At 49.0% G+C, this 13,828-nt stretch overlaps 1 protein-coding gene across 1 annotated transcript in view; it reads left to right on the forward strand.

The window, feature by feature from the left end:
* Positions 1–13,828, forward strand: part of ADCY1 (adenylate cyclase 1) — a 113,177-nt gene that overhangs the window by 88,415 nt on the left and 10,934 nt on the right. Inside the window, exons 15-17 of the mRNA XM_060632062.3 lie at positions 7,445–7,561; positions 8,021–8,167; positions 8,675–8,773. Coding sequence (XP_060488045.1) covers positions 7,445–7,561; positions 8,021–8,167; positions 8,675–8,773 — 363 coding nt within the window. The remainder of the gene's footprint in view (positions 1–7,444; positions 7,562–8,020; positions 8,168–8,674; positions 8,774–13,828) is intronic.

The raw sequence follows: 13,828 nt of genomic DNA on the forward strand, positions 1-13,828 counted from the left end.
TTATCAGTTAGTTCTTTTGTGTTTGTTATTAGTTGATTTACACATCTGTTTTCCGCCAAGTTGGGGGCATAAATATTTACAATCATTAGATCTTCTTGGATAGACCCTATTATTATGAAATAGTGCCCTTTTTCATCGTTGTTACAGTCTTTGGTTTAAAATCTAGTTTGCCTGATATAAATATGACTGCTTGGCTTTCTTTGACTTCATGATAGATGGTTCTCCATGCCCTCACGTTCAATCTGGAGGTGTCTTTGTGTCTAAAATGAGTCTCTTGTAAGCAGCATATGGATGGGTCTTGTTTTTTGGGGTTTTTGTTTATCCATTCTGATACCCTGTGTCTTTTGATTGGAGCATTTAGTCCATTTACATTCAGAGTAATTATTGACAGATATGACTTTAGTGCCATTTTATTACTTGTTTTATCGTCATTTCTGGAGATTTTTCTGGTTCCTTTCTAGTCTTTGTTGATTTTGGTCTCTCCCACTCAAAGGACCCCCTTTAATATTTCTTGCAGGGCTGATTTAGCGGTCGTCAACTCCTTTAGTTTTTGTTTATCTGGGAAACTCTTGATTTCTCCTTCTATTCTGAATGACAGGCTTGCTGGATAGAGTATTCTTGGCTGCATAGTTTTGCCATTCAGCACACTGAATATATTGTGACACTCCCTTCTGGCCTCACAAGTTTCTGTGGAGAGATTTACAGCTGGCCTTATGGGTCTTCCTTTGTAAGTTAGGGACTTGTTTTGTCTCGCTGCTCTTAGGATTTTTTCTTTATCACTATACTTTGCAAATGTACCTACGATATGTCTTGGTGTTGGCCTGCTTTTATTGATTTTGATGGGAAGTCTCTGTGCCTCCTGGATTTGGATGTCTGTTTCCTTACCCAGATTGGGGAAGTTTTCAGCTATAATTTGCTCAAATAAACCTTTTGCCCCTGTTTCCCCCTCGCTTCTTCTGGGACTCCTATCTTATGAATGTTATTAAGCTTAAGGAGTTGCTGAGCTCCTCAAGTCTGCATTCATGATCTAATATTTTTCTCTCCCTCTTCTTCTTCCCATAATTTTATCTCCTGTATCACTTATTTGTGTTGCTTCTTCCGCCTTCATTGTCGTTACAGCCAGTCAGTTTTGCTGATTGCGTTTTTCATTTTGGCCTGATTGGTTTTGAACTTTTATCTCTGCAGTAGGGATGTCCCTGGTGTCTTCTATCCTCCTCTTAAGCCCAGCTAGGATTCTCACGATTATTAATTTAAATTCTGGCTCAGGCATATGACTTACATCTGTGCCTAGACCCCTGGCCGTGACCTTTCCTTGTTCTTTAGGATGAATTCCTCCATCTTGGCAGCTCGTCTAGGTCTGTGCCTTCTTCTGTGGCTGCGGAAATCCTGTCATATTTCCTGCTCCCGAGAGCGGTGGCTTTATTAAGAAGGGGTTACATACTGTCCAGGGCCTGGCACGTGGGAAAGTGTCTGTGGTCTGGGCCGTGTGCTCTCTGTTGCTGTGTTTTGGCCGCTGTCTCCCTGAGCTCAGCCCTCTGCAGAGTTAGTCCTTGCCTGCCGTGGGCAGTGCTTGGACCTTGACCACAATGTGATGAGTTTGAACTAGGTGTGTTCTGATCTGCTTGTTAAAAGAGGCTAGGTCCTGTGTCTATTAGAGCTGAAGCTTTGCAGCCCTCTGTGGTCAGTAAACTTGGTGCATGTGGGGGTTTGTGCTGGTCTTTGCGGGGAGGGGCCCGCTGCTCCGGTTCTCGGCGCACTTGCCCTAGAAAAAAGCAGCACCTGCGGGGTGCAGGGCGGGGCAGGACTTGGCGTAAGCAATTTAGGCTGCCGCTGTTGGCTCTGTGCCGTTTCCTGAAGTCAGTTTATGCTGAGGGGTGGGGGAGAGAAACGGTGCCAGCCCCCTTGCTCGTCCTTGAAGAGGGGAGTTTGCACCTGCTGCTGTCCAGGAAGCCCTCCCAGAAGAGCGGACAATCTCCTATCACGTGTCTGTGTCTGGGCCATTTGCCCACCCGACAGCGCAGTGCATCTTGGGCTCTATCCCCGGAAGGCCAGCTGAATTTTAAAACTCCAAACCTCGTGTGGTGCAGACCTGCTCCAGTCCTCTGGGGTAGGGTCTCACCGCACTGGGACTGATGCGTGTTTGTCCCAGAAGGGCCATCACAGCAAGGCGCAAGAGCTTGGAGTTTGGAGTAAAGCACAACAGAAAGCCGATGTCCAGTGGAGCTGCCCTCAGCAGGTGTCTCTGCCCCTGTGCTGATGAACAGGGCAGCTCAGTGGTGCCCGCTGGCTCTTCTGTCCCCAGAGAGGCAATGCCACCTCTCCCAGGTGTGCCCTAAGAAGGGGGAACCATCTGTCCCAGCGTGTCCCAGGGCATCCTCAGATCACACTGTCTGCTGCCGGGCTTCTGCCCTGCTTCTCCACGAGCACACTCAGGGCTCCGCACCCGCCACGCCGTGGACCCCTAAAGCCCCAGTCTTTGAGCCCCACTGGTTGTAAAAACCCACGATAGATAGTCAGCCCGTCTTGTTTTCCCCATCCATGGCTTTGGGGAAGTATTTTCCTTGCGTGATTCCCTGTGGCTTTCTCTCTCTTTCGCCTGTCTCCGTGACCTCTTTCTCCCTCTCCTCTGCAACACCCATGATCCTTTTCTCCCCTAACCACGTCTCTGCACCTCCTACCTTCCAGACGTGGCCTCTCCTCGCCCTCCAGTTGTGCCGTTTGTTCTGACCGTCCTCAGAGCGATTTATTGGGTGTTCAGAGTGATTTGAGATCTGTCTGGCTGTGTTTGAGGGATGAGGCGAGCCCAGTGTCCTCTCCCTGCTCTGACATCTTAGCTCCTCCCCTGTTGTATCGTTTCAGTGGGTACTGACCATCGTCTGTCTTCAGCTGAGGATATTCCACCTTGCAGAAGCGTATGTTTCTTCCTCCGTATGTTTCTTCCTCCCATGCTAGGTTTTTGCTGTTGACATCATAGATTTTATGTGTACATGTATTATGAACTCCAACATATATTTTTCCATCATAAACGTTTCATTATATTTAAAGCCGTCTTATGAGAAGAAATAGTATTTTTTTTATTTTTTATTTAAATGTTTATTTTTGAGAGAGAGAGAGAGAGACAGAGCATGAGCAGGGGAGGGGCAGAGAGAGAGGGAGACAGAATCCAAAGCAGGCTCCAGGCTCTGAGCTGTCAGCACAGAGCCCAACGCGGGGCTCGTGAACTGTGAGATCATGACCCGAGCCAAAGTTGGACGCTCAACCGACTGAGCCATCCAGGCGCCCCTAGAAGTGATAGTATTTTTAGTACTCACATAGTTATGATTTCTGGTGCTTTTCATTCTTCTGTGAAGGTCCAAGTTTCTATCTGGTATCTGCCTAGTTTCCTGAGGGACCACTTTTAACATTTCTTGCAGGTCTGATGACAATTCATTCTTTCAAATCTTGTGTGTCTGACAAGGTCTTTCTTTTGCCTTTGTGATTGAAAGATACGTGTGCCAGGGATAGGACTGTAGGTTGATGATGCTTTTTCCCTTTCACACTTTAAAGGCATTCTCTACTCAGTCGGTTAAGTGTCTAACTTCGGCTCAGGTCATGATCTTGTGGTTCGTGAGTCCGAGCCCCGCGTCGGGCTGTGTGCTGACAGCTCAGAGCCTGAACCCAGCTTTGGATTCCATGTGTGTGTGTCTCTCTCTCTATGCCCCTCCCTGGCTCATGCGCTCGCTCTCTCTCTCTCTCTCTCTCTCACAAAAATAAACATTAAAAAAAGTTTTTAAAGGTGTTCTCTGGCTCTGTCTGGGGTCGTTTCCGGCAATTTGCTGTCATCTTTATGTGTGTAACATGTCTTTATATCTGGTGTCTTTTAAGATCTGCCCTTTATCCCTGGTTTTAAGTGGCTTGATTGTGATGCACGCTGATATCATTTTTCATGCTTTTTGGCTTGAGGTTTGTGGAGCATCTTGGATCTGTGGGTTTATAAGTTTCCATTAAATTTTGGAAAATTTCATTCATTATTTTTCTGATGTTTTTCTGTCACTCTCTCTCTGTCAGGGGCCCTGACTCCGCATGCATCAGGCCTTCGGAAATTGTCCCACACCTCACTCATGCTCTGTGCGTGCTCTCTTTGAGCCCCGCGTCAGGCTCTGTGCTGACAGCTCTGAGCCTGGAGCTGCTTCGGAGTCTGTGTCTCCCTCTCTGCCCCTCCTCTGCTCATGTTCTGTCTCTCTCAAAAATAAATAAACATTAAAAAAAATTAAGAAAAAAAAGAACAAAAAGAGGAAGATTCCAGCCCCTTTTACCAGACTGTTGTGCTGGGACATTAGCCTTCTGCCCTTGGTTCCCCTGGTTGTCGGGACTTGGGGCTTGGATGGAACCCCCACCGCCAGCTCTCCCAGGCACCCGGCTGGTGGAGAACAGAGGTGGGACCTGCTCAGCCTCCATGATCCCGTGAGCCACATCCTGGTCACAGATCTCTTTTGGCGTCTGCACGTGCCCTGTTGGTTCTTGTCTCCTGAGGATGCTTGTGCAGCATCAACAGCTCTGTTCACAGGGTTCTGGAAATGAAAACAAGCACTTTCCCACTGTTTGAAGAATGAGCTGGCCATGAGCACCTGCCTCCAGCCAGATATCACTTCCAGGAGGAGGCAGGGACATCGCTTCCCAGGAAGAGTGTGACTGGCTGTTCATTTTGAGTGAGCACAGCCTTGATTGCAGGCGCTGGGAGGGTCTGCGGGGCTGATTGGTTGGACAAAAAGTCTTTGCAGCACTTTGTGGGGGTCACGGTAACCATCACGGCGCACACAGCCCACCGGTCACCAGCGTCAGCCGATCTGGGACTTGCCAGGTTATGTTGTTCTGGTTTGTTCTGTTTATGGAGAGACGGTGCTCCCAGCCTGTCGGCCCTTCTCGGTGCCATGTGCCTGTTGGTAGGTGCACCCTGGGGAGTAATTTCCGAGATGCCAGCTCCTGCATTCTGTCCCTTAGGGTCCAAGGTCAGATTTTGACGTGTGAGAAGGGAAATGCCTTTGGAAACAAGTGCTCGCGCAGAGGGAACAGCTTGACGGTGGGTGTGGATGTATCTCCCGTGTGTTGACAGGAATGGCATGTGTCACCCACACCCGCTCCTTCCTACCAATACTTACAGTTTCCTGGCCGGAAGAGGATTTCAGTGGGTTTTCATCTAATTTGTTGTAAACATAACAACACAACTTCCTCCGCTTAGTTTGTAAGAAGATGGAAATTTCCCCATCGCATTTAATGTAAACCTTCGCACCTGGGGATGGATTGAAAAACAGACAATGATTTAGTTTTTATTAAAAAATGTTTTTTAATGTTTATTTTTTGTAAGAGAGAACACGAGTGGGGCAGGGGCAGAGAGAGAGGGAGACACAGAATTTGAAGCAGGTTCCAGGCTCTGAGCTGTCAGCACAGAGCCAGACACGGGGCTTGACCCCACGATCCGTGAGATCATGACCTGAGCTAAAGTTGGATGCTTAACCGACTGAGCCACCCAGGCGCCCCTCAGACAATGATTTTTTTTTAAAGAGAGCTGCTCTGATGGGCTGTAAATCTCCATGAATTGTTAAGTCCGTTGAAATAAACTGAACGTAAGTCCAAAGCTTTTGCTCACAAGGTGATAAGCCAAGATTCTTTATTTTACAAAGTTAAAGCGTATTTAGTTACATTGCTTTTCTAAAGGTATCATTAACACAAACAGTGTTTCAGGGACAGCAAAATTTTTAGGGCCAGAGTAAAACTGCTATTGTAAAACTACTGTTTACTTCCTTTTTATCTCCTCCTGCAAAAAGCTTTCTTTTGTGGCTGTGAGTGCACACGTGTCACGGGTAATGAGTTGCGTGTGTCCTAGCGGACGTTCCTGGCTTGCTTCTGACGCTCACCTTGCTCTGATGGCCATGGCCTCCCCCCTGCAGAGGCTGGCTCGTCTCCTAGCTTGCTTCTGGGCTCCCTCTGCTGTGCCCCCTGCTGCCTGACTGCCCGCTGTGAGGGGGAAGTGGAACCTGTCCCGTCTCCAGGCTCCTGGATAACAGACGGCCCGGGTTGTTTCCCCAGCGCACCCCCCCAGAGGAGGCCCGGGGCTCTTGGCCCGCCGCGCTGTCCCCTGTGCTCCAGGCATCCCCCGCGCTCCGGGCGTCCCCCTGTCCCGCTGCCGCAGCTCTGCCTCTGGGAGCCCCCACTTCTCACTTTAATTGGTACACGTTTTACTGAGTTTCCTGGAACGGACAGTCCAGGTTGAGTAGATAGCACACATTCCCCTAACCGTCGACAAGGAGCGCGGCCCCTAAAATTGAGTATTTTACATCCATTTTACGATGAGGAAGCCGGAGCGTGTCACCTGATCATGCAGTGGGGACTGGGGAGTGGTGCCCAGGACACCCAGCTTTGAAGGCCAGGCCTCAGGCTGCCAGCGGGGCCTCACTATGCCACTGTCACTATCCCCAGAGTCCGGTGTCCATGGGGCTGACGCACCCTAGAAATGTTCCCCGAGCCACTCCTCTCCCAGGTCGGGCTGAATCCAGGATGAGTAGCCAGCGGCCACCTGGTGGCTCTGGTCCCTGAAGGCCGGTGTGGCTGCCACAGGCTGCTGGGCGGGGTTGCTGCCACGGGCTTCATTAGTCTGTGCGTGGCACTGGCGCTAAGAGGTCCCCCCGCCCAGCAGCAGACCCTGGTGGGGCCCCGCTGGGCTTCATCCCTGCTCCAGGGAGTCTGCACGTGCTGGATCTGTCCCCCGCCCCAGGTCCCCCGCCCAGGTGCTGCACCCCAGGTCCCCCACATGTCTCATGGTCTGGACCCCAGAAGGTGGCTGGGTGTGTACTCTGGAAATGGGGTGAAGGCCCCACTGAAAGTTTGAATCTCCCCATTTCCCCTTTGAAAGTTCCAGCTGATCAGCACTGGGGACTTAACCCAGAAATTCGTGGTTCCTCTGGACCCCAGTGACATTGATGTAACCGCTCTGCCCAGTGGGGGTGGAGAGGAGCCTGTGTAGACCATCGATCGGTGCCCTTGGAGTTTACTTTGGGTGGTTAGAGAGACCCAGGCATTGTAGGAAAGGGATCCATGGCATTTGTGCGCAGTGGCAAGACAGGTATCATTCAGGGCCATCGGGACAGGGACAGAACAGACAGGCGGGGGCTTATCACCAAGGAAGAGGCAGGGGGTCATCGGACAGAAAATCCCAAAGGGGAAATGTTGGGGCTGAGGGGTCCGGTTGAACTGACCTGGCAGGGTTCTGGCGGAAGGTAGGACAGGACATCAGACATCACGCAGGGTTGAGGGGCTGAGGGTCCCCCTCCTAGGTCAAGGGCGGGGGTGTGGCTGGACTGATGGTCCTGAGGAGAGTAGCTGCGCCTGGCTGGGAGGGGTCTGGGGGAGCCTATGCGGGGTGTGGGGGAAGGAAGTGCTCAGTGGGTGACGCAGGGTCTGTCCCCAGGCAGAGGAGGAGAGAGACGACATGGAGAGGGTGAAGTTGGACAACAAGAGGATTCTCTTCAACCTCCTGCCGGCCCACGTGGCTCAGCACTTCCTCATGTCCAACCCCCGCAACATGGTGAGCCTGCTTCCTGCCCCCCCCCACCCCGCCTGCTCCGGCTGGGGTCCCACCTGGAGTGACCCTCCCATCACGTCTCTGCTTAAAATCGCAAAGCACCGAGGCTGGGTGGGTCCCCTCTGCCCACGCCCGGGCCACAGGTGGGGCTGGGCCCTGGGAAGCCCCTGGGATTGGTCCTGGGAGGGAGCATAGCAGCCTCCACCCTGCGTGGAGGGAGGGTGGGCTTCAGGAACCCACCACCTGGCAGAGCAGGGCTCACAACTGTCAACTCAACAATAGGCTTGGCCAGTGCTTTAGACCTCGAAGTCTGAAGGCGGGGCCAGCTTGACCGGCTTTGGCTAGAGAGCATCCAGGGTTCCAGGGCTGTTTTCCTGTCCCCCACCACCCACCCCCCTGGCCCCGCGTGCTACCCCTGGTGCCATGGCTGGGCGCCATGGCTGATCTGAACTTTGTCCCCAGGACCTGTACTACCAGTCCTACTCACAGGTGGGCGTCATGTTTGCTTCCATCCCCAACTTCGACGACTTCTACATCGAGCTGGACGGCAACAACATGGGGGTGGAGTGTCTGCGTCTCCTGAACGAGATCATCGCAGACTTCGACGAGGTGAGGGCCGCCAGCCACTGTGAGGCCGCGTCTGCACTGTGCCCGCCACGTGGCATGCTCCCTGCACACGGAACCGGGAGGAGGCTCATACGTTCTGTCCCCCCGGGGGGTCCAGGCAGACCCTGACCCTGGAGGAGGGCCCTTCGCCACCTGTGGGCACTGAGCTCCCGTGGCAGGTGCTGACGCCTGTCCCCTACCTAGTAAATGGGGTGTTCGGGCTGACGACCCTGGGGTCTGCACCTGCCCCGCTCCCCGCCCTGGGGCGTCTCCTCCAGGTGACCTTGAGGTCACTGCTGCATGACACCTGCGCTCTGTGAGGTCCCTCCTGGGCTCCTCTTTCCCACGCCCTTGCCAGAGCCCCTCAGATCTCCCCAGACCTTGTCTGGTGCCTGCTACAGACAAGACACACTGCTTCTCAGCACTCGCTCCCCCTGCCCTGGGCTTGCTCTCAAAGTGGCTTCTCTAAGATGTTATGTAACGTTGAACAGTTTTGCGTTTTAAACAAAGCTCATGGACAAAGACTTTTACAAGGACTTGGAGAAGATCAAGACCATCGGGAGCACCTACATGGCCGCTGTGGGGCTGGCGCCTACCACTGGGACCAAGGTGAGTGCCGCTCGGGGACTGGGTCCCAGTTCTGCCCCAGACTGCTCCGGAACTCTGGGCAGGCTCTGCACTGAGCCCCAGTCTGCCTGATAAGTGGGTCAGAGCAGCAGCCCGTGGGCTGTCCATCCAGTGGCCAGCTGTCTCCAGACACACTCTCCCATAGAACATCGGCACCAAGGCCAGTCACAGGGGTTCCTCCAGCCCTGCTCCGCCCCACTGGCCCCCTCCCCACCAGCCCTTCTCCCTCCCCACCAGCTGCACCCCAGTCCTGCCAGCTGGGCACCGTGGAGTGTTCCCCTTTCCCAGTGCAGAACTGTGAATAATGTCTTCAGGTTGCCTCTAAAAAAATAGGCAGGAAAAGAGAGGAAGTTGTCAAAAAAAATGCAATGAATGCAAAACAGTTATAAATATGGGAGATACTAATTCATAATAATCCATTGATTATTATGTCAGTAATCATTTTAAATGTGAGTGGAAATATGCCAGTTAAAGGAGACTGACAGAGTGGCCAAGAGCATAAGACCCAGCTATATGCTTTATTTATTTGTTTTTAAATGTTTATTTATTTTAGGGAGCACGAGTGGGGGAGGGACAGAGAGAGAAGGGGACAGAGGATCCGAAGTGGCCGCATTGACAGCAGAGAGCCCCATGCAGGTCTTGAACTCACAAACCTTGAGATCATGACCTGAGCCAAAGTCAGACGCTCAACCATCTGAGCCACTCAGGTGCCCCAAGAAACACACTTTAAAGACACAGATACCTTAAAAATAAAGGATGTAGAAAGAGATACCCTTTTAGCACTAATAAGACAAAATTCAAGTAGTGATCTAATTTCAGACAAAGCAAACTTCAGATCAAGGAAAATTATGAGACAGAAATAAAGAGGGAGACTGCAAAATGATAAAGGAGTCAATTCTCTAGGAAACCATAACAATCTTTAACATGTATACATCTAACAACAGTGTGTCAAAATATGTAAGGCAAAAACAGATAGAATCACAGGGAAGAATTGATGAACCCACTGTTACAGTTGGAGACTGCAGCACCCTTCTTGGTCACTGGCAGGGCCAAGGGGGCATCTGCAAAGATGGTTGAACTGAACAGCATCATCAAGCACCTGGATGTAATTGGCACCCATAGACAACTCCATCCAACAACAGCAGAATACACATTCTTCCCATGCTCAAGCGGAACACTGACCAAGATAGAGCACATAAAACACACCTTAATGAGTGTAAAACAATTGAAATCATGTAAAGTGTGTTCTCACACCCAAATGGAATTAAACTAGAAATCTATCGATAGGGACATAGTTGGAAAATTCCAAACTATTTATTTGCGTATTAAGCAATACTTGTCGAAATGACATGAGTCAAAGAAGAACTCTCAAGAGAAGTCTTAAAAACGTGTTGAACTAACTAAAAATGGAAATACAATTGAACAAAACCTGCGAGATGCAGCAGGCCCTCCGAAGGAAACTTACGTCCCTGAAGTCATATATTAGAAAAGAAGAATGATCCCGAATCAACTGTGTAAGCTTCCGCCTTGGCAAACTACAGAAAGGAGAACAGTATAAATCTGTGGTGAGCATCGGGGGAAACATCAGAGCACAATCAATGAACTTGAAAACAGGTAAGCACCAAAGAAAATCAATGGAACTAAAAGCTGGCTGTTTGAAAAATCAAAAAAGTTTATAACCTCTAGCCATGCTAACTGAGAAAAAAAGAAAACACAAGTTACTAATATTAGAAATATTCACTTGTACTGAATCAATGGAAAGTAAAAGGATGAAAAGGTATGTTATGAACAACTCTGTGCCCACAAATGTGATAATCTGGACCAAGTGGACCAATTCTCTGAAAGGCACAATCTACCAAAACTTGAACAAGAGGAAATAAAAAATATTAGCAGACCGTATCTACTAAAACAATTGAACCAATAATTGGTAACCTTCCAGAACAGCACTGGGCCCAGATGGGTTCATTGAACATTTAAGGAAGAGATTACACAAATTCTATAAACTCTCTTCCAGAAAATAGAAGTTTCTAATTCATTTCTTTCTAACTCATTCTATGGATCCAGTATTACAATAATGCGAAAACCAGATCGATTACAAGGAAGGAAAATCACAGGCCAGTATTTCTCGCAAGTATGGATGTGGAAGTCTTCGACAAATGTTCATTGACTCCAACATTGTATGAAGAGAATAATACGCCACAAACAAGTTGGATTTATTCAGAATACCAAAGCTGGTTCAACATTTCAAAATGAGTTAATGAAATTTATTGTATCCACAGGATAAAGAAGAGAAATCACATGATCACATCAGTTAATTGAGGCAGAACAGCCATTTTGACAACATCCAAACTCATTCCTGATTTAAAAAACAACAAACGTAAGGAAACTCTACAAATAGAAACCTCGTGAACTGGGTAGAGAACATCTACCAAAAGGTGTAGTTTAGTATCATACTTAATGATGACAAACAAAGCATCATGCTCACATCAGGAGTGTGGCGAGAATGCTCTGTCACCACTCCTAGTCAACGTTCATACTGGAAGACTTAGCTAGCGCAATAAGACAAGAAAAGGAAGTAAAAGTATACAGACTGGGGAGGAGAAACTGTCTCTTCACAGATGACATGATTATCTATGTGGAACATTAAAAAAGAATCCCCCAAATGTCTATAATAAGCAACCACAAGAAACAAGATTAATAAAGTCACTTCCCTACATACCAGCAATGCCCAAGTGGAATTTGAAATTAAAGAGTGCCACTTATATTTGCATACCCCCCCAAGTTAAATACTAGGTGCACATTTAAAAAATAATTACAACAAGATCTCTATGAGGGCAAGTGTATAACTTTGATGCAAGAAATTGAGATCAAACAGGTGTAGAAGGAACGTTCCTGCATAGGAAGACTCAAGGTCAAGAGGCCAGTTATTGCTGACCTTATAGATTTCCTGCAATCCCGCTCAAAAGTCCAGCATGTCACTGTGTGATATTGACCAGTTGGCCCTAAGTTTACACGAGGCAAAACACGCAGAGCCGTTAACACAGGACAGCAGAGGTGGAACAGAGTTGGAGAACTGAACTACGGACTTTAGGGTTGCTAGAAAGAAAGCTGCCATGAGCAAGACCATGTGGTGTTGGGGAGAACGGACAACTAGATCAACGAAATGGAATAGAGAGCCCAGACACCCCCATTGACAGAGTCAACAGTTCTTTGACAGAAGAGTGAATGGAGCAAAGGTAATCTTCAGCAAACAGTGCCAGAACAAGTACACACCTGTATTTAGAGAGATGTTAACACAAAATGGGTTAAATTACGTCAGAATGGATCATAGACCTCAATGTGAAGGGCAGAAGTGTTAAACATCTAGAAATCACATGAGAAAATCAAGGTGACCTTGGGTTGGTGTTAAGTGTTTATTTATTTTATTTTTTAAAGCTATTTTTTTTACATTTATTTCTGAGAGACAGAGAGAGACAGAACACAAGTAGGGGAGGAGCAGAGAGAGAAGGAGACAGAGAATCCAAAGCAGGTTGCAGGCTCCGAGCTGTCAGCACAGAGCCTGACGTGGGATTTGAACTCACAAACTGTGAGATCATGACCTGAGCCGAAGTCGGACCCTTAACCGACTGAACCACCCAGGTGCCCCCAAGCTATTTTTTAATGTTTATTTATTTTGAGAGAGAGTGAGCGTGAGCAGAGGAGGGGGAGAGAGAGACGGAGAAAGAAATCCCAAGCAGGCGCCACACTGCCAGCGCAGAGCCTGATGTGGGGGCTCGATCCCATGAACCGTGAGATCGTGACCTGAGCCAAAATCAAGAGTTGGGTGCTTCACCGACTGAGCCGCCCAGGCACCTCTGTGATCAGTGTTTAGATGACCCATGGAAAAATCATCATTACGTTGGACCTAACTGAAAATTTTAAATATGTGCGGGAAATACTATCATGAAATGCCAATCTACAGACTGAAGGAAAATCTTTGCAAACCATCTCTCTGATAAAGGGCTTGCATCAAACCCTAACTCAACAATAAGAAAACAACCCAGTTAAAAAGTGGGCACAAAATCCAGACATGTCACTTGCATATGATGAGTAGGCATTGGAAGAGATATTCTGTATCAGGCGTCTGCAAGGAAATGCAAATTAAGACAATGGGACACCACTGCACACTGATTAGAAGGGCCAGAACCCTGACGACGCCCAGTGCTGGTGAGGACGCCGAGTGGCAGGGACGCTTACCGCTGGTGGGAGCACAGAGTGGGGTGGCCGCTGTGGGGGACAGACAGTCTGGTGGTTTCTTACAGAACTAAATACACTCTTACCGTACGTTCCAGCAATACTGCTTGGCATTTACCCAAAGGGACAGATGACTTAGGGCCATGAAACATCTGACACGGATGTTTACAGCAGCTCTACTCATGATTGCCAAAACCAGGGAGCAACCAGGATGCCCTTTGGTAGGTGAATGGATGACAGACTACGGTCCATCAGCTCTAGAAAGAAATGAGCTCTCACGCCACAGAAGGACATGAAGGAGCCTTGAATGCATCTTACTAGGGCAAGAAGCAGATCTGGAAAGGCTACGTACTGTGTGATTCCACTTACAGGAGATTCTGGAAGAGGCACAACCATGGGGACCTGGAAGGATTAGGGGTTGCCAGCGGGGTTGGGGGAGAGGGATGAACAGGCGGGCATGGGAGCTGGCGGGACAGTAAAACTACTCTTGTGGGTGCACGAAACTCTGCATTTGGGAAAACGCATAGAATGTACACACATAATATAAACTGTGGACTTTAGTTGACGATAGTGAATCACCGTGGGCGCATCAGTGGCGACAAAGGTCCTGACGCAGGATGTGAACAGTAGGCAAACTGTGGGGTGGGGGCAGGGGCACAGTCTATGGGACTCTCTAGGCCATCTGCTCTATTTACTGATAGACCTTAACCCGTTCGGACAAGAGTTAAGTCAGTTAAGTTTTTTAAAGCATCTGTTCCCTTTATTCGAGGACTAGTAAAATACCCGTAAACAGAGAAAAATGAG

This window comes from Panthera onca, chromosome A2 (genome assembly GCF_046562875.1).
Source record: "Panthera onca isolate mPanOnc1 chromosome A2, mPanOnc1 haplotype 2, whole genome shotgun sequence".
Classification (NCBI taxonomy): Eukaryota; Metazoa; Chordata; class Mammalia; order Carnivora; family Felidae; genus Panthera; species Panthera onca.